This window comes from Macaca nemestrina, chromosome 3 (genome assembly GCF_043159975.1).
Source record: "Macaca nemestrina isolate mMacNem1 chromosome 3, mMacNem.hap1, whole genome shotgun sequence".
Lineage (NCBI taxonomy): Eukaryota > Metazoa > Chordata > Mammalia > Primates > Cercopithecidae > Macaca > Macaca nemestrina.
Window position 1 is genome coordinate 145,766,919 of NC_092127.1, and position 24,006 is coordinate 145,790,924.

Here is a 24,006-nt window from a genome sequence, read left to right on the forward strand (position 1 = left end):
ACGACATGTCTCAAGACATCAGCTTCCTATACTGTCACAAATCTCTACTGAGCACCAAGAGAAAGAGAATAGTCACTCACCTAACACTGCTTTCACATTACAATTTTTCCATCTCTTCTCATTAGCTAAAATGAGAAGCCTCTCTACATACAAATACAAATCAAGCCCACGTACAAATCAAAGCCTCAGGAAAATGACAAGTCACTGCCATTGACTTCCGAGTTGCCTACCGCTATGTTGTAAAAGACAGATGGTTTTAATATACATGCTAGGAATGATCAGTTAATATTTGAGTACCCTCATCAAGAATACACAGTCTAGGGATGGGTAATTAGGATATGAAAGTCTCTAGTCAAAAGTTTACCATCCAGAAGTGCTTTCATATAAGCCTTTAGCACAGTAGAAATTAGAAATGATCCTATAACTAGTTAAAGAGTCATTTAGTATGGCTCTGGATTAAAGATCAATATGGCTGTGTGATTCTTCTCTAAAAACCTTGAGCTGCTAGCCAAACAAGGAAAGGGAGGGTTGGACTTAGCCAAGCCATCAGAGAAAGAGACCGGAAAAAGAGAATCAATGGTGTCTACAAGAGAGCAATAGGATGGGTCATGGACTTCATCTTGAGGAAGGAAGAATTTGAGGACAGGAAAGGAATGATTATTGAGAAAGGAGAAAAATAAATGGACCAGAAATTTCAAAGTCAATTGCTGGATTGGGAGTAGAAAGGCAAGTAAACTAAAAGAATAAAGAGAACGAACACTTGAAGTCAAGATTTCTGAGGTGATATAGTGACTGGTGATGACACATATTAAAGTATAAAATAAAAGAGAACTGGGCTACACTAAGGAGTGTTCTAATAAAAGTAATTCAGCTAAAATTCTGTTATCACTTAAGTAATTACTATCATTGTGACAATTTTCTGTTTACAGATAACTCCATATAGAGTATACTAAAATAGTGAAACCAAAAATTCAAACAGAAACCATGAAATACTATACTCTTGTGTATATTAATTTAAATTTATTAAACTTAGCATATGTGCTCCAGAGTCAAATTGCCTGGGTTTAAATTCCAGCTCAGCCATTTACTAGCTGAGTGCTTCCACTTCCACACTGGCAAAATGGGGATGTTATTAGTACCTACCTCATAGGATTGCTGGGGAATGATATAGTCACCACATGTAAAGGGCTAAGAATGGCGCCTGGCACACAGTGAACACTATATAAATATTAGCTAGTATTATTGGAGTTTGAGACTTTGCTAGTATCATGGTAAATTTCTACCAAAAACTAAAGAGACTAAAGTAATGAACTGATTTTCAGATAAGGCATTTTGCTTGAAGCAAACATTTCTTATTAACTAGTCTGGTTTATAATAATAAGCTATGTTCGTTACACTAAAACATTTTAAGTTGGCAGAACAGCCTTTTTAAATCTAAAAGGAAGATAAATATTTAGCTTAATAAACTATAAAGAAATATAACCTGCAATGACTGGTGGTGAAACTTGAGTTGTCTGTCCTGTAACTGCTTTACTATTAATTGGTTTTGCAAAGATCAGCTTCGTGATTACTGGACCAGAGGTTGGCGTTCGAGGCTTCTTAGCAATCTGAAACATATAAATAACTATGAAGACCATCTGTTTCTATAAAATGCCTATTAAATCAAAATTATACCAAAGATTCATACAAAGTAGTACATGTAAAACCAACTCACACTTAACAGACTATATCTATGTATTAATATTAATGTTAAGAACATTTAAAATGCAGACATTCATCAAAAGATAAATATGATCATATCCTTAATCCCATATATAATAATACCTTTGCATTTTAATACAATTCCTTATTTTCATGTCTTGGATATATGCATATGATGAAAACAAAATTAATAATGCTTAATGAAAAAATAAAACTATGGCACAGTAATATTCTTGTTCAAAATAACAAATTACTCAATAATAAAAAGAGTAAGTAAAGAGAGTATAGTACGAATGACGAAGCCACCTATATATGCAATTACATTGGCCTTTGGATGCAAAATATAAATACATACACATTAAAGGTAGGCTTATGACTAGATTTTCAACTTTAGATCTAAATATGAGGAGTAGATTAAGGGAGAACTGAGTAAGGTAAAGCCCTAGGGTACAAAACAGAAAAATTTGGTAGAACAAAAACTATTTTAAGGGTAACACCTGTGAAATATTATTTACTAAACTATTAGGTACTATACTTTTCTTCTTTTAAAGATGGGGTCCCGGGCCAGGTGCAGTGGCTCACGCCTGTAATTCCAGCCCTTTGGGAGGCTGAGGCAGGAGGATCACTTGAGGTCAGGAGTTCAAGCCCAGCCGGGCCAAAATGGTGAAACCCTGTCTCTACAAAAATACAAAAATTAGCAGGGTGTGGTGGCGCACGCCTATAATCTTCGTTACTCGGGAAGCTGAGGCAGGAGAATTGCTTGAACCCAGGAGCAGAGGTTGCAGGGAGTCGAGATTGCACCACTGCACTCCAGCCTGGGTGCCAGAGTGAGTGAGACTCTGTCTCAAAAAAAAAAAACAAAAAAAAAATGGGGTCTCATCTTGTCACCCAGGCTGGAGTGCAGTGGTGCAATCATAGTTCACTGCAGCCTGAAACTCCTGGGCTACAGCAACTGTTTACTATATTTTAAATTCCTTGAAGAGGGAATCCATATTTAATTCATCTCCAACTTGAAGTTATATATTGGCACACTGTTGACCTGAATTATAATTCTGCGCAAGTCAAGGAGTATAGAATTATCAAATTTTTATATTGCAATTATCACCATATACAAAGACACAGCTTCTTCTGAAAGTTAAAAGAAGAAATTTACCTAGGATAAAAATCAAAGAATTTTAGAGTGTGAAGAACATTAAATATTAATTATATCTTTTGGCAATGAAAATTGAGACCATTAAAGTACTATTTATTATAGGAAATAGTGACTCAAATGAAAATATATGACCAACGTGAATAACTGAAATACAACGGAAGCTATAATAGATCACAGAACTAGACAAATATTAGCTCTTTGTGCTCAAATTATAAATTAAACTAAATAACACAACATACTCACAATATATTACTTTTTTATACTCAGAACACATTACTGACAAAACCAACTGTACATACGATACAAATTACTTAAAAAAGATACCCATTATTGTATTTAAAAACAGCCAACTTGCAAAACTATAACATACTCAAATAAATCCATAATTATACTCTAGAAAACTAATGAAATTTAGAGAAACACAAATTTCCCAAGTATGTTTACAGACCTAAAACCCTAAAGTCAGTCAAAATTGTATTGTATCTATAATATTAAGGATCTCTAGAGGTAGAAGTATTGCTATTCTTAGAAAGCCATATTAACAATAAATAACCTTAGCTATAACAATTATGGGCTTAAAGTATTTCCCCATTTTAAACTGATTTTTCACAATCATGAATATATGAATACTTATCAGTGAGGAAAAAAATATAAACAGTACAACCAAAAGCACATTAATTATTCAAATAAACAATCTCATCTTGCCCTTGTGGTTATGTTTCTTTAGTGGTGCTGAAAATAATAACTTTTGGTTCCATTAAAGAACTATGAATTTTTTGCACTATGAATTCTAAAGTATCTTGGAACAAAATTATTAAGTAAAACAAAGCATCAAAGATCACTTTAACAAGTTTATAAAATCAGCAGCTTAAGACAAAAATGAAAAAAAATCTTACAAATAAAATTTGGCACTGTGTTGGATAGATTCAGGAGCTAGTAAGGAGTTCTGTTGTCCCAGACTGCTAGTTATTTACTACTCTTATAAACTATGCACAGGAAACATGGGAAAGTGTTTATATATCTGTTATTACATATAATTATACCTCTGTTACTGCCCCTGGCTTCAAAGGTCACGTCTTTTCTTCATTTTTCAAGATGGCCTCCATCTTCCACCCTTGCCTGCTAACTATACCCTAACAGTCTTAATACTCTGATTAAACTTAAGAGAACACTGACAACTACCTAGGGGGAAAAAAAACAGAAAATGATATAATCTTTGTAATACTAAACCAAATATTCTGGTGTTGAAAAAGGAAAAATATAGATGCATAGTTTTTAATTTGTCTTTTGTGCTTCAGAGCTTTGTAGGTTACTTCTGAGTTGGAAAGACTTAAGACGCCTAAAAATAACAGACCGTACAAGTAAAAAAATATTCTAAATGTAATTCTTTTGTTTTTACTGTGTTTTTTAAAATAGAATTCTTTTTTATTAAATAGAGTCAGGCTTTAGAAAACTAACAGTAGCCTGGGTGCAGTGGCTGATGCTTGTAATCCCAGCACTTTTGAGAGGCCAAGGCAGGTGGATTGCTTGCATCCAGGAGTTTGAGACCAGCGTGGGCAACATGGCGAAGCCCCATCGCTACAAAAAAAAAAAACAAAAATTGGCCAGGTATGGTGGCTTGCATCTGTAGTCCCAGCTACTTGGGAGGCTGAGGTGGGAGGATCATTTGAGCCTGGGAGGTCAAGGATGCAGTGAGTCAAGATTACACGCTGCACTCCAGACTGGGTGACAGCAAGACCTTTCTCAAAAACAAAACAGAAGAGAAAAGTTACAATAAAACAAGTTATAAGAATTAGACCCCAGTCTTCGCTTTTATCATCATTACTTAGGGAATTAAAGTAAAGAAATAATAGAGACAAGCAACACCTGTCAGTGAAATGGCACATATGCCTTGCTCTCATAAATTTAAAAAAAAAAATGCCATTCTAATTTATGTTCTTTTCCTTTTTTTTTTTTTTTTATTTTTGAGACAGGGTCTTCCCGTAGCCCAGGCTGAGGTGCAGTGGTGCGACCACAGCTCACAGCAGCCTAGACCTCCCTGGCTCAAGCGATCCTCTCACCTCAGCCTCGTGAGTACCTGGGAACACAGGTGTGCACCACCATGCCGGGCTAATTTTTTGTATTTTTGGTAGAAACAGGGTTTCATTATGTTGCCCAGACTGGTCTCAAACTCCTGGCCTCACAGAATCTGCCCACCTTGGCCTCCCAAAGTGTTGGGCTTACAGGTGTGAGCCACCACACCTGGTATCAGTTTCTTTTGAACATAATTATGATCCATATTGCCAAAGCCAAATAAACTTTGGTAAACTAATCAACACCAGCTTCAAAACTGAGGACAAGATGCTTGATAGGATATCTCATCCAAGAGATTCTTAGCAAAAATAAGAAGTAAAAGGAAGTCATAGATAAGTGAGAATAATGAACAAGAAAGAGCACTAAACATTTAATAGTAGCAAAGGGGACACAGGCAAGTTATAAGATTTAAGAAATTCTACAAAGTTCTTAAATGCAAAGCCCATGAAAAGTGGTTTCTAATTCTACTGTCAACACAGTAACCAAAACATTACTTCTAGTATCAGCTGAGTGTAGTTTCCCAAAACCTTCCTACTTCCTTCTTATACATTTCCTTTATTTCTATGCATTCTCCTTTTTTCTCAAAGATAGCTCTTTCAAACAGAGGATACATTTTTGTTTCCTGGTCATAACTAGATCATTGCATTTCTTTTTTCTTTTTCTTTTCTTTTCTTTTTTTTTTTTTTTTTTTGAGACGGAGTCTCGCTCTGCCGCCCAGGTTGGAGTACAGTGGCCGGATCTCAGCTCACTGCAAGCTCCGCCTCCCAGGTTTACGCCATTCTCCTGCCTCAGTCTCCCGAGTAGCTGGGACTACAGGCGCCCGCCACCTCGCCCGGCTAGTTTTTTGTATTTTTAGTAGAGACGAGGTTTCACCGTGTTAACCAGGATGGTCTCGATCTCCTGACCTCGTGATTCGCCCGTCTCGGCCTCCCAAAGTGCTGGGATTACAGGCCTTTTTTTTTTTTTTTTTGAGATGGAGTTTCACTCTTGTCGCCCAGGCTGGAGTGCAATGGCGCGATCTCGGCTCACTGCAACCTCTGCCTCCCGAGTTCAACCAATTCTCCTGTCTCAGCCTCCCGAGTAGCTGGGATTATAAGCACTCGCCACCAGACCCGGCTAATTTTTTGTATTTTTAGTAGAGATGGGGTTTCACCATGTTGGGCAGGCTAGTCTCAAACTCCTGACCTCAGGGAATCCGCCCACCTCAGCCTGCCAAAGTGCTGGGATTACAGGCTTGAGCCATCATGCCCAGCCGATCACCGCATTTCTAAGAGTAGTGGTGGCCTAAGAAAGCCTATCTGGGCTTGATAAACTGGAAATCACTTAATAGATATTCCAGTAACCTTCTTTCTTAGGGTCCTGTTCATACTAATAATAGGTACCATTATGAAACATCCTCAATATTTTGAGAATTATACTACACATTTCATCATGATCAAAAAGTATTCTTAAGAAAAAGTCAAAAACTCAGAGAAGATAAGTAACCTACAAAAGTTTTCCATAACTGGTAGGATAACGTAGAGGCAACTCAAACCCAGCTGGTACAACTCTAAAGCCTATATGTTATCTTCCATCACATGTCACTGTCTTTTCCATAGTACAAACATAAATAATGGCAATGAATAGTAAACTCCAAATAAAAGGCACACGTTGGCTAACATGCACTATTACTGGCTCTGAGGGTTTCTCAGAGCAACAAAGTTCTGTGAACCTAGCCTTTGGCCATCTGTTAACTGGAAAAAAAAAAACAAACAAAAAACAATGTTGTCTAAATGATTTTTTGATAGCCCAGCAGCAAGTCTGGCATCTTTATACCAGCAAAACATCCTTGTAATCAAACTACCACTAAGAATAAAATGCATTTTAAGATTAGTAAAAGGCTATAAAATACTAATTTGGAATTTAACCAAAACTGTTTGCTTTCTAAGTTATCTGGTAAAAATTTTCATAAGCATTAGACATATCAAACTTAAAAAACACACACACAATTACGTAAAACAACATTCAAAAGAATTCAGTAACAACTATGTATTTAGTAACCCTACAAACACAACTATGAACCAGTTAAATTTTTTTAACATGCATTTTAATTAGTAAGCCCCCTTTTTTCTTTTACCTGTACTGTTTTTAACTGTTGGGTCTGTAACACAGAGGGCTGAGTTGTAGTATTAATCAGTTGACTTCCTGGGGTCAATGCTGAGACACCAATGACAGGTTTCACCTCTGGCCTCCCTCCAATGGTAACTACTTTAATTTGCTGCGGTGGTAACTTAGCATCTCCTGACTGGGCCTGAGTTGTAACTTTCTGAGCCTGGGGTAGTTGGCTATGGGGTAGTGCTAAAACAATTGGTGAACCAGACTTGCCCAAAGTTGTTAAAATTAACTTCTGTCCATCTGGTTTAAGGGTCTGATTGCCAAGTTTAAGATCAGATGTCTGTGATACTTTGTTTAAAATAATCTGATTGGCTGATATAGTCACAGGAGTCTGAGCACCAAGTTTTTGAAGGCCACTTGGAAAAGCTGGTTTCACTGTGGTATTAGAATCTGCTTTAGTAATTGTGGTATTCACTGCAACTTGGTTAGTGTGGTTACTGTACACTGTGATTGGTTCCGTGGAAATGGGCGTGGCTGTAGAGTCACCAGTAGAATTTATGTTGACAATTTCTTCCAGTTCTGTCTCCATGGGAATTGGGGATGAAACAATAACAGCCTCAATACTATCATCATCCACTAAAGTTATACCAGTGTCCATTATTTCCTCTGGAAGCAAACTATTCACCTCGGCTGGCACCACCTCCATGATCGTTCTCCCGCTAGAAAGTTGATCAGGCACTGTAATAAAAGTTGAAAAATGAACAAGTTACTAGGTTTCAAAAGATGTAAGAAAAAAAATCCAAGAAAAATGCAACTGGCAAAATGACAATTTTTAAATTGATATATAATTGAATGAAGAACATTCCTGATGCTTATCTGGGCTAAATCATGTTAACAGATCTTCAACCTGCAAGAATCTGTAATCTAAGTCATATAGAACACAAAACTAGGAGCAAACATTCTTACTCTCCTTGTCTCAATCCACAAGTATCTCGCACTCAGGCAACACTAAGTCACATAATCACATGAAACTCCTTTCTAATGCCCTCTAATAAAACTTGTAATCTTTGACGTATCTGATCTTATTTCTTCCCAGTTTTTTTTCCTCTCATTGACAGACTTGAAAACTGCTGATTCACACAAGGAAATAAAGATTTAAATATTAACATTTTATAAAATATATTCAAATCTCCAATGAGCTAGGTCCTAATATGAGTGTACTATCCCATTTTAAAAATCCATTAAATACCAAAATTAATGTTAAAGGAGTTTCTAGAGTAATCCATCTCAACAATTGCAGATCAAATAGCATTTGTGGTCCAACTTTGATCAACTAGCTTCATACCAAGGAAACTTTTATTTGGAAAGAAGATTCTCAAACCCTCCTCAGTCATTTATTTATTTATTTATTTATTAAGACGGAGTCTCACTCTGTTGGCAAGGCTGAAGTACAGTGGCACAATCTCAGCTCACTGCAACCTCCGCCTCCTGGGTTCAAACGATTCTCCTGCCTCAGCCTCCTGAGTAGCTGGAATTACAGGTGCCTGCCACCATGCCAGGCTAATTTTTGTATTTTTAGTAGAAACAGGGTTTTGTCATGTTGGCCAGACTGGTCTTGAACTCCTGACCTCGGGTGATCCACCTGCCTCAGCTTCCCAAAGTGCCGGGATTACAGGCATGAGCCACCATGCCTGGCCATCCTCAGCCATTTAAAGTGTCTAAAAGAACCATTTAAGAGACGCACAGCCAGTCCCCATGAAGAAAAAAAAGTAATAGTCATAAAGCAGATTATGAAAAACTTCGAGCTGTGGTACTTTTAGCCAAAGGTCTGTAGAACTTCCAATAAAGGAATCAATTCTATTATCTTCATGTATAAAAGACAGTAAATCATGTTTATGACAGAATAAATTGCAGTGAGTTATTTGCCCAGAGAACATCAGATCCATAGGAACCTAATCAGCAACTTTCTTCTCTTCCTTTTTTTTTTTTTGAGATGGAGTCTTGCTCTTGTTACCCAGACCGGAGTGCAATGGTGCAATCTTGGCTCACTGCAACCTCCACCTCCCAGGTTCAAGCGATTCTCCTGCCTCACCCTCCCAAGTAGCTAGGATTACAGGCATGCGCCACCACGCCCAGCTAATTTTTTGTATTTTTAGTAGAGACCGAGTTTCTCCATGTTGGTAAGGCTGGTCTCAAACTCCCGACCTCAGGTGATCTGCCCACATTGGCCTCCCAAAGTGCTGGGATTATAGGCGTGAGCCACCATGCTCAGCCCCCTTTTTTTAAATATAAAAATACACCACCCGGCTGGGCGTAGTGGCTCACGCCTGTAATCCCAGCACTTTGGGAGGCCAACGTGGGTGGATCACGAGGTCAAGAGATAGAGACCATCCTGGCCAACATGGTGAAACCCCGTCTCAACTAAAAATACAAAAATTAGCTGGGCATGGTGGCGTACACCTACAGTACCAGCTACTCAGGAGGCTGAGGCAGGAGAATCGCTTGAACCCGGGAGGCTGAGGTTACAGTGAGCCGAGATCGTGCCACTGCACTCCAGCCTGGCGACAGAGCAAGACTCCATCTCAAAAAAAAAAAAAAAAGATACACCACACATATAAAATTAACACAAAAGTAGCAAATTATGACTATTAGCACTGGCAAATACTACTACTGCCAAAATAAACCATCATTATTGAGTGCTTACTATACAACAGTGATGACATAATTTAATTTATTCTCACAACAACTCAGAGATGGGAATCATCATTATCTCTGTTTTATAGATAAGGTCATTTAGAAAGGTTAATTTGCCTAAGGTCACATAGCTAGTGAATGGCAGAGCCAGGACTCCAGCTCAGCTTTTTAAGATGCCACAGTTAATAATCTTGGCTGGGCACAGTGGCTTTTGCCTGTAATCCCAGCACTTTGGGAGGCCGAGGTGGGCAGATCACCTGAGGTCAGGTGTTCGAGACCAGTCTGGCCAACATGGCAAAACTCCATCTCTACTAAAAATACAAAAATTAGCCGTGGTGGTGGCAGGCGCTTGTAATTCCAGCTACTCAGGCGGCTGAAGCACAATAATCGCTTGAAGCTGGGAGGCAGAGGGTGCAGTGAGCCGAGATTGTGCCACTGCACTCCAGCCTGGGCAACAGAGTGAGACTCTGTCTCAAAAAAAATTTTTTTAAAAGATGCCACAGTTAATAATCTTAATCCCAAAATTATATTCCCTTGAATTTTACCATTGGTGTTTTAAAACAGGGAAAAAATAAGTCTACTTTTCCAAAAAGACAAACAAACAAACAAAAAACCGACATACATGTGCAGAACATGTAGGTTTGTTACACAGGTGTATGTGTGCCATGGTGGTTTGCTACACCTGTTGACCCATTCTCTAAGTTCCCTCCCCTCGACCTCCACCCCCCAACAGACCACAGTGTGTGTTGTTCCCCTCCCTGTGTCCATGTGTTCTCATTGTTCAACTTCCACTTAGGAGTAAGAACATGCGGTGTTTGGTTTTCTGTTTCTGTGTGAGTTTGCTGAGGATAATGGCTTCCAGCTTCATCCATGTCCCTGCAAAGGACATGATTGCATTCCTTTTTATGGCTGCATAGTATTCCATGGTGTATATGTGCCACATTTTATTTATCCAGTCTATCACTGATGGACATCTGGGTTGGTTCCAAGTCTTTGCTATTGTGAATAGTGCTGCAATAAACATACGTGTGAACGTGTCTTTAGAGCAGAATGATTTATATTCCTTTGGGTACATACCCAGTAATGGGACTGCTGGGTCAAATGGTATTTCTGGTTCTAGATCCTTGAGGAATCACCACACTGTCTTCCACAATGGTTGAACTAATTTACATTCTCACAAACAGTTAAAAGTGTTCCTATTTCTCCACAGCCTCGCCAGCATCTATTGTTTCCTGACTTTTTAATAATTCCCATTCTGACTGGCATGAGATGGTATCTCATTGTGGTTTTGATTTGCATTTCTCTGATGATCAATGAAACGATGTCGAGCTTTTTTTCATGTTTTTTGGCCACATTTGTCTTCTTTTGAAAAGTGGGTCTGTTCTATCACTAAAGATTAGTTTTGTGTTTTTGCTCATCCCAGAAATTCATATAAATTGAATAATATATGTACCTATGACATAAAGCAATCATATAGTATGAGTTTTTTCTCTCAGCACGCGTTTGAGATTTATCTGCATTGTTTTACTTATTAGTAGTTCCACTCCTTTTTACTGCTGAGTAATATTCCATTGTATAAATCAATGACAATTTGTATATGCATTCATCTGTTAATGGACATTTGGACTGTTTCCAGTTTGGAACTATGATGAATAATTCTACTATAAACTGCTATAAATATTTAGGTTCAAGTTTTTTCTGAAAATATATTTTTCATTTCTTTTGAGTAAATATCTAAAAGGAGATCTTGCAATTCCTTCTAGGTGAATCACATGGTAAGTTTATTTTTAATTTTGCATGAAACTGCTAAACTATTTCCCAACTTAACTGTAGCGTTTTATACACCCACCAGCAATGTATGAGAGTTCCAGCTGCTCCACAGCCTCACCAACAATTGGTATTGTCAGTCTTCTGTTGGTCTTTTTAACTCCAGCCATTCTAGTGTATGTGAAGTGATATCTCATTGTGTTTTTAATTTGCAATTCCCAGATGATTAATGACTCTAGCCTCTGTTCATGTGCATATTGTCTATCTGTATATCTTCCTTTGACAAGTTCCTGTTAAAGTCTCTGTCATTTTTTTTTTTCTTTTAAAAATACCTGGTTTGGCCGGGTGTGGTGGCTCATGCCTGTAATCCCAGCACTTTGGGAGGCCGAAGCGGGCGGACCATGAGGTCAGGAGATCGAGATCATCCTGGCTAACATGGTGAAACCCTGTCTCAACTAAAAATACAAAAAATTAGCCAGGTGTGGTGGCGGGCGCCCGTAGTCCTGGCTACTCTGGAGGCTGAGGCAGGAGAATGGTGTGAACCCGGGAAGCGGAGCTTGCAGTGAGCCGAGATCGCATCACTGTACTCCAGCCTGGGAGACAGAGCGAGACTCTGTCTCAAGGGAAAAAAAAAAAAAAACGGGTTTACAGTCTTACTTAATTGGATGAATTCGTTACATGTACTGCAAAGTTACCCGTCACTTATAACATCTTAAAGGACTCACTAGGGTTTTGGGACCCCAAACTACTAGCACTTCTTTATGTGACTCTTCCTGATCAAAGAATTCCCTCTGGCACTTATGGGCATTCACGGCACAAGCATGTAAAAATATCAACATCAAATATACATCGGCAATGATAATCACAACAACACACAACAAAGGGCTCCACTCACAATGTCACACTAGCTTTCTTCCCCAAATCCCAAGAGTTGAATCTGGATACTCCATCCCCACCGAATGATGATTTAGTTCCTATATCCAACAGAACCATAAAAGTTTGACTCCTTCCTCTCCCTGAAGTTCTTCCAGCATATTTAGACATATGGGTATAGTCTTTGGTCCCCCTAAGGACACACAGACATCAGCCCAACCCCTTTTAATCTTTCTCTTTAAAGCACCTGAAATTAAAGAGGAGGAGGAGGGAGAGGTCAGGCCACAGAGCAAGACTGTGGCTCCACAGCAATAAGCAAAGCTTGCATTTACTTTCATTTTCAAGCATTAACCCTTGCAGCTCAACCAAACTTCTAAGGTTTTGAATCCACCTAAAAGCTCTATATCCCTATTGTGGACACCATATGTTCTGCTTTGAGGGCTCCTTAACTCAGCAGCTATAGCCACACTGCCTTTCAGCAGAGCAGGGGCCATGAAGTTGAGTGTACAACAACCAAAGCACCATTCAGGTGGTATGTTTCAATCCTGCCTCTCAACTAAGCCTCTAAATTATTCATTAACAGGTAGAACAGTGGAGGACTTTCACTCTCCCTATCCCCACTGCCCTTGCCCACCACCTGGGTAAGACCATTCACTAACAGATGCCAGAGAGAATTTTTATATCTCCTAACCTAGCTCAAGAGGCTCTCATCCTTCCTCTTTCAGAATGCCATGCCTGTCAGTACCCCATCTTCATGGCCAAAACTATCAAGAACTGTGAAAGGTCTGACACTTCCTACTCTCTTTGAAAGCTAATAAAGTAGCCTAGTACTCTTCCATGGATACCGGCAGAAGACACAGTAGTCCTGTGTCAGAGACAAAAGGACTGTTGACCCACAGTACAGCAAGAAACATGAGCATCATGTGTGTATCAGTTCCCCCATATCCCCCAAGTCCCGCAGGGAAGACACAGGGGGGTCCAGGTAGATGCCGCACATGCAGTAGGTTTGCATCATAGCTGAGGAACCCTGAGCTTAGGGAACCCAAATCTTTTGTTGTTGTCGTTGTTTTGAGACAGAGTCTCTCTCAGTTGCCCATGCTGGAATGCAGTGGCGCGATCTCTGCTCACTGCAAGCTCTGCCTCCCAGGTTCATGCCATTCTCCTGCCTCAGCCTCCTGAGTAGCTGGGACTACCGGCGCCCGCCACCACGCCCGGCTAATTTTTTGTATTTTTAGTAGAGGCAGGGTTTCACTATGTTAGCCAGGATGGTCTCGATTTCCTGACCTCGTGATCCGCCCGCCTCGGCCTCCCAAAGTGCTGGGATTACAGACGTGCGCCACCGCGCCCAGCCAGGGAACCCAAAGCAAACCTGCTCTTTGCCCAGAGGCAGATATTATCTTTATTATACTGGACAATAAGCAAATCTGCCCTTTGCTACAGAGGGAGATGCTGTATCATCCTAGGCTGTTTGCTATACAGATATCATTGAAAAGATCATTTAAAACAAAAGGGCTGTCACTGCCTCACTGGTAAGAGGTACAGAAATGCAAGGACCCATGGAAAAGCCAGGTGCAATGGCGTGCACCTGTAGTCCCAGCTATTCAGGAGAATGAAATGGGAGGATTGCTTGATGCCAGAAGTTCAAGGCTGCAGTGCACCACTGTACTGCAGCCTGGGCAACACAGTGAGAGCCTGTCTCTTAAGGGAAAAAAAAAAAAAAAAAAACCCATGGAGAATTGTCTCCCAAATAACTATATCTTATTTATGTTAGCAATGTTGTGCACTTTAAGTATATAGGTCTTATACGTATTTTGTTAAATTTATCCTTAAGTATTTCATGGTTTTTTGATGCTGTTATAAATGGCGCTTTTTTCCGTTTTCCAATTGTTTACGAGTATGTACAAATAAAATTGATTTTTGTATACTGTGCATGTATCCTACAACCCAGCTAAACTCACTTGTTAATTCTGATAGTTTTTCAGTATAGATTCCTTACGAATTTCTACAAATACAGTCCATGTTGTCTGTAACATCTTTATTTCCTCCTTTCCAATCTGCATGTTTTATATTTCTTTTCCCTTACTACACCTTGCTGGGACCTCCAGTAAAATGTTGACTAAAAGTGGTGACAGCAGACATCCTTGCCCTGTTCTTAATTTTATCTGTTAGTTATAGGTTTCCACAGATTTTCTTTACCAGGTTGAGAAAGTTTACTTCTTTCCCAATTTGATGAGGTTTTTTAAAAAATCATAAAAGGATGTTTAATTCTATCATATGCTTTTTCTGTAACTAGTGAATCGTATGGCTTTTCTTTTAGTCTGTGAATTATATTAATTTTTGATTACATTAATTTAGCATTCCTGATATAAACCCCACTTGATCACATCTTATAATTTATATATATATTGCTAAATTACATTGTGCTAATATTTTGTTAAACATTTTTGTTATGTTCATGAGTGATATTGATCTGTAGTTTTCTTTTCATTTTATAGTGTCTGCCTGGAGACAATGCTAGCTAATAAAATGAATTGGAGTGTGTTCTTATTTTTCAGGAAAAGTTTGCACAGAATTGTCTCTATTTCCTCCTTAAATATTTGCTAAAATTCACCAGTAAAACCATCTAGATATAAAGCTTCCTTGTGGGAAGGTTTTTAAATATAAATTCACTCTCTTTAGCAGATGCAGGGCTATTCAGATATCTTTCTTCCCAAGTAACCTGGGATATTTGATAGTTTGTGTCTTTGAAGGAATTTGTCTATTTCCTCTAAGCTGCCAAATGTATTAGCATAAAATTACATGTAATATTCTTTTAATATCTGCAGGATCTGTAGAAATGTCCTCTCTTCATTCCTCATAGTGGTAAATTGTCTTCTCTCCTTTCATTCTTGATTAGCTAGAGATTTATCCATTTTATTGACCTTTACAAAGAACCATTTTTGGACCAGGCATGGTGGCTCACACCTGTAATCTCAGAACTTTGAGAGGTTAAGATGGCTCACTTGTGGCCACAGGTTTGAGACCAGTCTGGACAACATATCAAGACCCCACCTCAACAAAATAAAGATAAAAATTAGCTGAGTGCAGTAGGGCCTGCTTGTAGTCCTAGCTCACACTCCCTTGACTTGGAGGCTGCAGCAAGCAAACCACGACACAGTGGCATGAACATGTTTCACTGAAGCATCAAATTCCCAGGCTCAAGCAATCCTCCTGCCGCAGCCCTGCAAGTAGCTGGGACCACAGGCATGCACCACAATGCCTGGCTTTTGTTTTGTAGAAATGAGGTTTCACCACATTGCCTAGGCTGGTCTCAAACTCCTGAGCTCAAGTGATCTGCCCAGCTTGGCCTCTCAGCATGCACCACTGTGCCTGGCCCATTTTTTATTTAATTAACTATTATTTTTACCTCTTTCCTTCTGTTTGATTTATTCTTCTTTTCCCAGAATCTGTTTTTTTTTTTTTTTTTTTTTTTTGAGATGGAGTTTCATTCTTGTTGCCCAGGCTGAAGTGCAACGGCGCAATCTCGGCTCACCACAACCTCCGCCACCCGGGTTCAAGCGAGTCTCCTGCCTCAGCCTCCCAAGTAGCTGGGATTATAGGCATGTGCCACCACGCCTGGCTAATTTTTTGTATTTTTAGTAGAGACAGGGTTTCTCCATGTTGGTCAAGCTGGTCTCAAACTCCACACCTCAGGTGATCCGCCTGCCTCGGCCTCCCAAAGTGCTGGGATTACAGGGGTGAGCCACTGCGCCTACCCGCCTAGAATCTTAAGAAGGAAGCACAGATCAGTGTTCATCAAACTACTAAATCATGACAATGGTCTTTATATATTGCTTCCCACCTAAGAATGGTTGTTTGTTTGTTTGTTTTTGAGACAGAGCCTTGCTCTGTCACCCAGGCTGGAGTGCAGTGGTGTGATCTTGGCTCACTGCAACCTCTGCGCCCCGGGTTCAAGTGACTCTCCTGCCTCAGCCTCCCAAGTAGCTGGGATTAGAGGCGCATGCCACCATGCTGGCTACTTTTGTATTTTTAGTAGAGATGGGGTTTCACCATGTTGGTCAGGCTGGTCTTGAACTTCTGATCTCAACTGATCCACCCGCCTCAGCCTCCCAAAGTGCTGGGATTACAGGCATGAGCCACTGCGCCCGGCCTGATATTTACATTTTTAAATGGTTGGGGTGAGGGAGAATATGTGACAGACTTACATGACTTACAAAGCCTCAAATATTTGCTACCTGGACCTTTACAGAAAAAGTCTGTCAACTCCTCGTTTAAATGATTGATTGATTTTAAAACTTTCTTCTTTTTTATAGTAAGCCTTTAATACGAAAACTTTTCCCCAAAGCTGCCTTAGATGTATTCCATTAATTTCAATATGTTTTTATTTATTTTTTATTTTATTTTTATTTATTTTTTTTTTTTTGAGATGGAGTCTCGCTCTGTTGCCCAGGCTGGAGTGCAGTGGCACGATCTCAGCTCACTGCAAGCTCTGCCTCCCGGGTTCACGCCATTCTCCTGCCTCAGCCTCCCAAGTAGCTGGGACTACAGGCGCCCACCACCACACCCAGCTAATTTTTTGTATTTTTAGTAGAGACGGGGTTTCACCGTGTTAGCCAGGATGGTCTCGATCTCCTGACCTCGTGATCCGCCTGCCTCGGCCTCCCAAAGTGCTGGGATTACAGGCGTGAGCCACCACGCCCGGCCTCAATATGTTTTTATTATCATTCACTTCAAATGTTTTCTTTTTTTTTTTTTTTTTTTTTTTTTTTTTTTTTTTTTGAGACGGAGTCTCGCTCTGTCGCCCAGGCTGGAGTGCAGTGGCGCGATCTCGGCTCACTGCAAGCTCCGCCTCCCGGGTTTACGCCATTCTCCTGCCTCAGCCTCCTGAGTAGCTGGGACTACAGGCGCCAGCCACCTCGCCCGGCTGGTTTTTTGTATTTTTTAGTAGAGACGGGGTTTCACCGTGTTCGCCAGGATGGTCTCGATTTCCTGACCTCGTGATCCGCCCGTCTCGGCCTCCCAAAGTGCTGGGATTACAGGCTTGAGCCACCGCGCCCGGCCAAATGTTTTCTAATATTGCTTGTGATTTCATCTGACACATGGTTAATAAAGTGTGCCATTTAATTCCCAAGCACTTGGAGATTTTCTAGCTATGCTATTATTATTGATTACTAATTTAATTATAGTATTGTCAGAGAACATAATACTCTGCAACATTCTCATTTGAAATTAGAGACTTATATTTTGACTCAGTATATTCTCTCTTGGTGAATGTTCCTTGTGCATTTGAAAAGAATTTTTACTTTTTTTTAGTTTTTTGGGGTTTTTTTTGAGACAGAGTCTCACTCCGTCACCCAGGCTGGAGTGCAGTGATGCAATCTGGGCTGACTGCAACCTCCATCTCCCTGGTTCACACAATTCCACTGCCTCAGCCTCCCAAGCAGCTGGGATTACAGGTGCATGGCACCACGCCCAGTTACTTTTTTGGTATTTTTAGTAGACGGGGTTTTGCCATGTTGGCCAGACTGGTCTTGAACTCCTGAACTCAGGCAATCCGCCCTCCTCAGCCTCCCGAAGTGCTGGGATTACAGGCGAGAGCCACCGCACCTGGCCAAGAACATTTTTTTCTTAATAGTTGCTGAGGGTAGTATTCTATTTATGTCAGTTAGCAAAAGCTGGTTTATAGTGTTATTCAGATCCTTGATATCCTTAATAAATTTTTAGGCTGTTAAAATTCCCAAATATGATGGTGGATTTGTCCATGTCTCCTCTTCTGCACATTTTTGCTTCATATATTTTGAAGTTCTGTTGTCAGAAGAACATAGATTTTTACCTGTCCTGTTAAAAGACACTGAAAATTACAGGAGTGGGACTCACCCTTTGAACTAGGAGCAAAGTCCTAACTTCTAACAAGAAAAGCTCTGGGCCGGGTTCAGTGGCTCACAACTGTAATCCCAACACTCTGGGAGGCCGAGGCAAGAGGACTGCTTAAGTCCAGGAGTTGGAGACCAGCCTGGGCATAACATGGTAAGATCCTCTTCTCTACAAAAAAATAATTTTTAACAATTAGCCGGGCATGGTGGAGCATGTCTAAAGTCCTAGCTACTCGAGAGGCTGAGACAGGAGGAAAGTGTAATCTCAGAAGGTCAGGAGTTCAAGACCAGCCTGGCCAACATAGTGAAACCACGTCTCCACTAAAACTACAAAAATCAGCTGGGCGTGGTGCTGCATGCCTGTAGTCCTGGCTACTCAGGAGGCTAAGGCAGGAGAATTGCTTGAACCCAGGAGGTGGAGGGTGCAGTGAGCAGAGATAGTGGCATTGCACTCCAACTCTGGCAACAGTGTGAGACTCTGTCTCAAAGAAAAGACAAGAAAAGACAAGACAAGACAAGACAAGAAAGAGAATCTGAGTGTTTAGTTGACCTTTGAACAACAGGGTCCACTTACACACATTTTTTTTCCATAAATATATTAAATATTTTTTGGAAATTTGTGGCAATTTGAAAAAACTTGCTGATGAACCATGTCACCACTTAGAAATATCAAAAAGATTTAAGAAAAAGTTTGATATGTCATGAATGCATAAAACATATGTAAACATTGTTTTTTAATTTACTACCATAAAATATATAAATTATAAAAAGTTAAAATGTATAAAAACTTACCCACACAAACACATTGTATCATTTGCAGTGGAGAGAAATGTAAACAAAGATGCACTATTAAATCAAAACCACAAAAAAGTAACTGTAGTACATACTATACTATTGTAACATTTTTGTAGCCACCTCCTGTTGTTACTGTGGTGAGCTCAAATGTTGCCACTAATTGTCTGTTTCCACATAAGCAGTTCCTCCCTCCAGTAAATTGTGTATTGCAGTAAAAGGTGATCTCCCATATTTTTCATCGTGCTTAGTGCAATACTGTAAAACTTGAATAACACTAGGAGACCCATATGAAGTGCCACTAATGATGCTGGAAGTGCTCCCAAGAAGCAGAGAAAAGTATGACATTACAAGCAAAAATTTAACTGCTTGATATGTACTATAGATTGAGGTCTACAGCTGCAGTTGCCCAACATTTCAAGATAAATGAATCCAGTGTAAAGACCATTATAAAAAAGGAAATCTGTTAAGACATCACTGCAGTTGCACCAGCAGATACAAAAACCTTGCACTTTTAGCAAAATATTTTTTTGTCTAACATTGAAAATGCAGCCTTTGGCCAGGTGTGGCCAAAGTGCTGGGATTTGGCTCATGCCTATGATCCCAGCACTTTGGGAGGATGAGGCAGGCAGATCATTTGAGATCAGGAGTTTTAGACCAGCCTGGCCAATACGGTAAAACCCCATCTCTACCAAAAAATACAAAAATTGGCTGTGTATGGTGGTACGTGCCTGTGGTCCCAGCTACTTGGGAGGCAGAGGTGGGAGAATAGCTTGAACCCGGGAGGTGGAGGCTCTAGTGAGCTGAGATTGCACCACTGCACTCCAGCCTAGGTGATAGAGTGAGACTGTCTCAAAACAAAACAAAACAAAAAAAAGGTCAAGAAAACAGGAGAAGCAGCTTCTGGTGACCAAGAATTCCCAGGTGCCATTAAGAAAATCATTGAGGAGAATGGATATATGCCCAAACAGGTTTTTTGTTTTGTTGTTTTTTGAGACAGGGTCTCATTCTGTCACCCAGACTGGAGTGCAGTGGCATAATCAGAGCTTACTGCAGCCTTGACCTCCTGGGCTCAAGTGATCCTCATACCTCAGCCTCCTGAGTAGCTGGGACCACAGGTGCATGCCACCACATCTGGCTAAATTTTTAAAATTTTTATAGAGATAGGGTCTCATTATGTTGCCCAGGCTGGTCTCGAACTCCTAGGCTCAAGTGATCCTCCTGCCTCAGCTCTCCAAAGTGCTAGGATTACAGGTATGAGCCACCATGCCCAGCCCAAACAGGTTTTCGATGCGGATGAAAGTGCCTTATTCTGGAAAAGAATGCCATAAAAGACATTTATTAGTAAGGAAGAGAAGGCAGCACCAGATTTTTTAAGGCAGGAAAGGATAGGCTAAGTCTATTGTTTTGTGCAAATGTAGTTGGGTTCATGATCAGAACTGCCCTTATCTATTAAGCTGCTAAACCCTGAGCCTTGAAGGGAAAGGATAAACACCAGTTGCCACTCTTTCAAATGTACAACAAGAAGGCCTGGACAATGAGAACTCTTTTTCTGGATTGGGTCCATCAGTGTTTTGTCCCTGGAGACAGAAGTACCTTGCCAGTAAGGAACTGCCTTTTAAAATTCCTTTGATATTGGACAATGCTCCCAGCCACTCAGAACACCATGTGTTCAACACCGAAGGCATCAACATGGTCTACCTGCCCCCAAATACAGCATCTTTAATTTGGCCTCTAAGGCCCTTTAAGGCTCATTATATATGGTACTCTATGGAATGAACATCAAGTCTACGGAAGAGAACCCAGTTGAGAGAACATTATGAAAATCAGAAAGGATTACACCACTGAAGATGCCGTCATTGTTATAGACAAAGCCATGAAAGCCATCAAGCCCAAGGCAATAAATTCTTTTTTTGTTTTGTTTTGTTTTTTTGTAGATGGAGTCTCACTTTGTCCCCCAGGGTGAAGTGCAGTGGCACAATCTGAATCTCGGCTCACTGCAACCTCTGCCTCCCAGGTTCAACTGATTCTCCTGCCTCAGCCTCTCAAATAGCTGGGATTAAAGGCACGCGCCACCACACCCAGCTAATTTTTGTATTTTTAGTAGAGACAGGGTTCTGCCATGTTGGCCAGGCTGGGCTCAAACTCCTAACCTCAGGTGATCCGCCCACCTTGGCCTCCCAAAGTGCTGGGATTACAGGCAAAGCCTCCAGGCCCGGCCCAAAAGCAATAAATTCTTACAGAGAAAACTGCCTCTAGACATTGTGCACGACTTCACAGGATTTACAACATAACCAATGAAGAAAATCATGAAATAAATTGTGGATATGACAAAAATGGTGAGAGGTGAAGGGTTTCAAGATATGCGTCTTGGGTAAGGCACAGTGGCTCATGCCTGTAATCCCAACACTTCGGGAGGCCAAGGTGAGGGGATCACTTGAGCCCAGCAGTTTGAGAGCAACCTGGGCAACCTACTGAGACCCCAACTTTACAAAAAATTTAAAAGTTAGCCAGATGTGGTGGTGTGCACCTGTAGTCCCAGCTACTCAGGAGGCTGAGGTGGAAGGATCACTTGAGCCCAGGAGGTCAAGGATGCTGTGAGCTATGATCACACCACTTCACTCCAGCCTGAGCAGGAGTGAAATCCTGCCGAAAAGAAAAGAAAAAGAAAAAGAAAGGATCTTGGAGAAATTCAAGAGCTAACAGATACCATACCAGAGGAATTAACGGGGGACAACTTGATGGAGATGACTGCTTCTGAACTAGTGCCAGACAATGAGAAAGAAGATGTAGAAGAAGCACAGAAAACAAATTGACAGTAGACGATCGGCATTATTCAAGACTGCTTTTGACGTGGACCCTTCTACGATACACACAATGAAGCTAAAGCAAACAGTGAAAAAAGGCTTGCTACCATAGGGAAATATTGTTAGAGAAATCAAGCACAGTGGTGCACGCCTTTAATCCCAGCTACTTGGGAGACTGAGGCAGGAGGATCGCCTGAGCCCAGGCGGAGTTCAAGACCAGCAACATAGCAAGACATCACCTCTTTAAAAAAAAAAAAAAAAAAAAAAAAAAAAAGTGAGGGTGAGGGAGGAAGGAAGGAAGGAGAGAAGGAAGGAGGGATAGAAGGAAGGAAGGGAGGAGGGGAGGAAGGAAGGGAGGGAAGGAGGGAGGAAGGGAGGGAGGAAGGAAGAGAAGGAGGGAGGGAGGGAGGCAGGGAGGGGAGGAGGGAGGGAGGGAAAAAAAGTCAGACAGAAATTACAATGTATTTCCATAAAGTTACATCAAGTGTCCCTGCCTCTCCTGTCTCCTCATCTACCTTCTCCACCTCTTCTGCCTCTGACACTCCAGACAGCAAGACCCATCGCTGCTCTTCCTCGATCCACTTCAGTTCATGAACAGTAACTATATTTTCTCTCCCTTACAGTTTTTGTAATAACATTTTTTCTCTAGCATACTTTATTGTAATAATATGCTATGTAATAAATACATAAAATATGTGTTAATCAACTATGTTATCAGTAAGGCTTGGACAACAAGTTTTTGGGGATTCAAAAGTCATATGTGGATGTGGATATGACTACTTGGGGTTGGTGTCCCTAATTCCCATGTTGTTCAAGGGTCAACTGTATTTTTTGTACCTAGAGCTTACTACCAGCATTAACTGGTTAACTATACCACTTAGATTTTAGCTTTTCTTTTTGTGTGTGAGATGGAGTCTTGCTCTGTCACCCAGGTTGGAGTGCAGTGGCACGATCTCTGCTCACTGCAACCTCCGCCTCCCAAGTTTCAGTGATTCTCCCGCCTCAGCCGCCTGAATAGCTGGGATTACAGATGTATGCCACCACGCTAGACTGATTTTTTGTATTTTTAGTAGACATGAGATTTCACCATGTTGGCCAGGCTGGTCTTGAACTCCTGACCTCTAATGATCCACCCACCTCGGTCTCCCAAAGTGCTGGGATTAAAGGTGTAAGCCACCTCGCTTGGCCAGATTTTAGCTTTTATTTCTAAAATCAAACATCAACTAAAAAACCAGTTATAGAACTACATTTCTCAAACTAAACTGGGAGCAGTAGACTATAACCCATGAGTTCTGATGAAGGTTTGAAAGGTTTGTATTTCCCAGAGAAGACTGGTATGGCCCCTGTGCAAGGATGACATGCAAATTTGTGAAGTGTTCCATGAAAAAAACAAATTAAATACATAAATTTTTTTTTGAGACAGAGTCTCACTCTGTTGCCCAGGCTGGAATGCAGTGGCGCAATCTTGGCTTATAGCAACCTCCACCTGGGGGCTCAAGTTATCCTCCCACCTCAGCCACTGGAGTAGCTGGGACTACAGGTGTGCGCCACCACAACTAGCTAATTTGTCTCGTTTTTCTAGAGACAGGGTCTCGCCATATTGCCCAGGCTAGTCTCAAACTCCTGAGCTCAAGCCATCCACCCACCTCGGCCTCACAGAGTGCTGGAATTATAGGCGTGAGCTACCGCACCCAGCCTAAATTTTTTTAAAAAAAGAAAGGTTTGTATTTTCATTTCAATAGTATTTTTATAAAGTACATTCTGGATCATTTGAATAACCACATCACATCCAAAATCAATGTACAATAATTCATATGAGCTAAAGAAAAAGGCACAAAATGGACTTATAAAATAAATGACATATTTATGCCAAATAAAAGCCAAACCACTTAACCTGAGATTTAAGAAGGAAAGCCTTGCAGCATTCAAACACAGAAGAGTGGCGTAGAAATTGAGTCATCATAGGATATAGAGTATGTAGAAAACAGGCCGGGTGCAGTGGCTCACACCTGCAATCCCAGCACTTGCAGAGGCTGAGGGGGACAGATTGCGAGGTCAGGAGTTCGAGACCAGCCTGGCCAATATAGTGAAACCCCGTCTCTACTAAAAATACAAAAAAATTAGCCAGGCATGGTGGCGGGCGCCTGTAGTCCCAGCTACTTGGGAGGCTGCGGCAGGA

General features: G+C 40.7%; 1 protein-coding gene across 7 annotated transcripts in view; it reads right to left on the reverse strand.

Annotated features, from left to right (window-relative positions):
* The window catches only part of LOC105496859 (lin-54 DREAM MuvB core complex component), an 86,228-nt gene that overhangs the window by 53,307 nt on the left and 8,915 nt on the right, over nucleotides 1–24,006 (reverse strand). For 3 of the 7 annotated variants that reach the window (XM_011767497.3, XM_011767495.3, XM_011767496.3), the window contains exons 2-3: nucleotides 7,044–7,759; nucleotides 1,484–1,607 (exon numbers count right to left, since the gene is read on the reverse strand). In XM_011767497.3, coding sequence (XP_011765799.1) covers nucleotides 1,484–1,607; nucleotides 7,044–7,727 — 808 coding nt within the window. In that variant the 5' untranslated portion in view covers nucleotides 7,728–7,759. The remainder of the gene's footprint in view (nucleotides 1–1,483; nucleotides 1,608–7,043; nucleotides 7,760–24,006) is intronic. The other 4 variants (XM_011767502.3, XM_011767500.3, XM_011767501.3 and 1 more) reach the window with 2 other exon arrangements.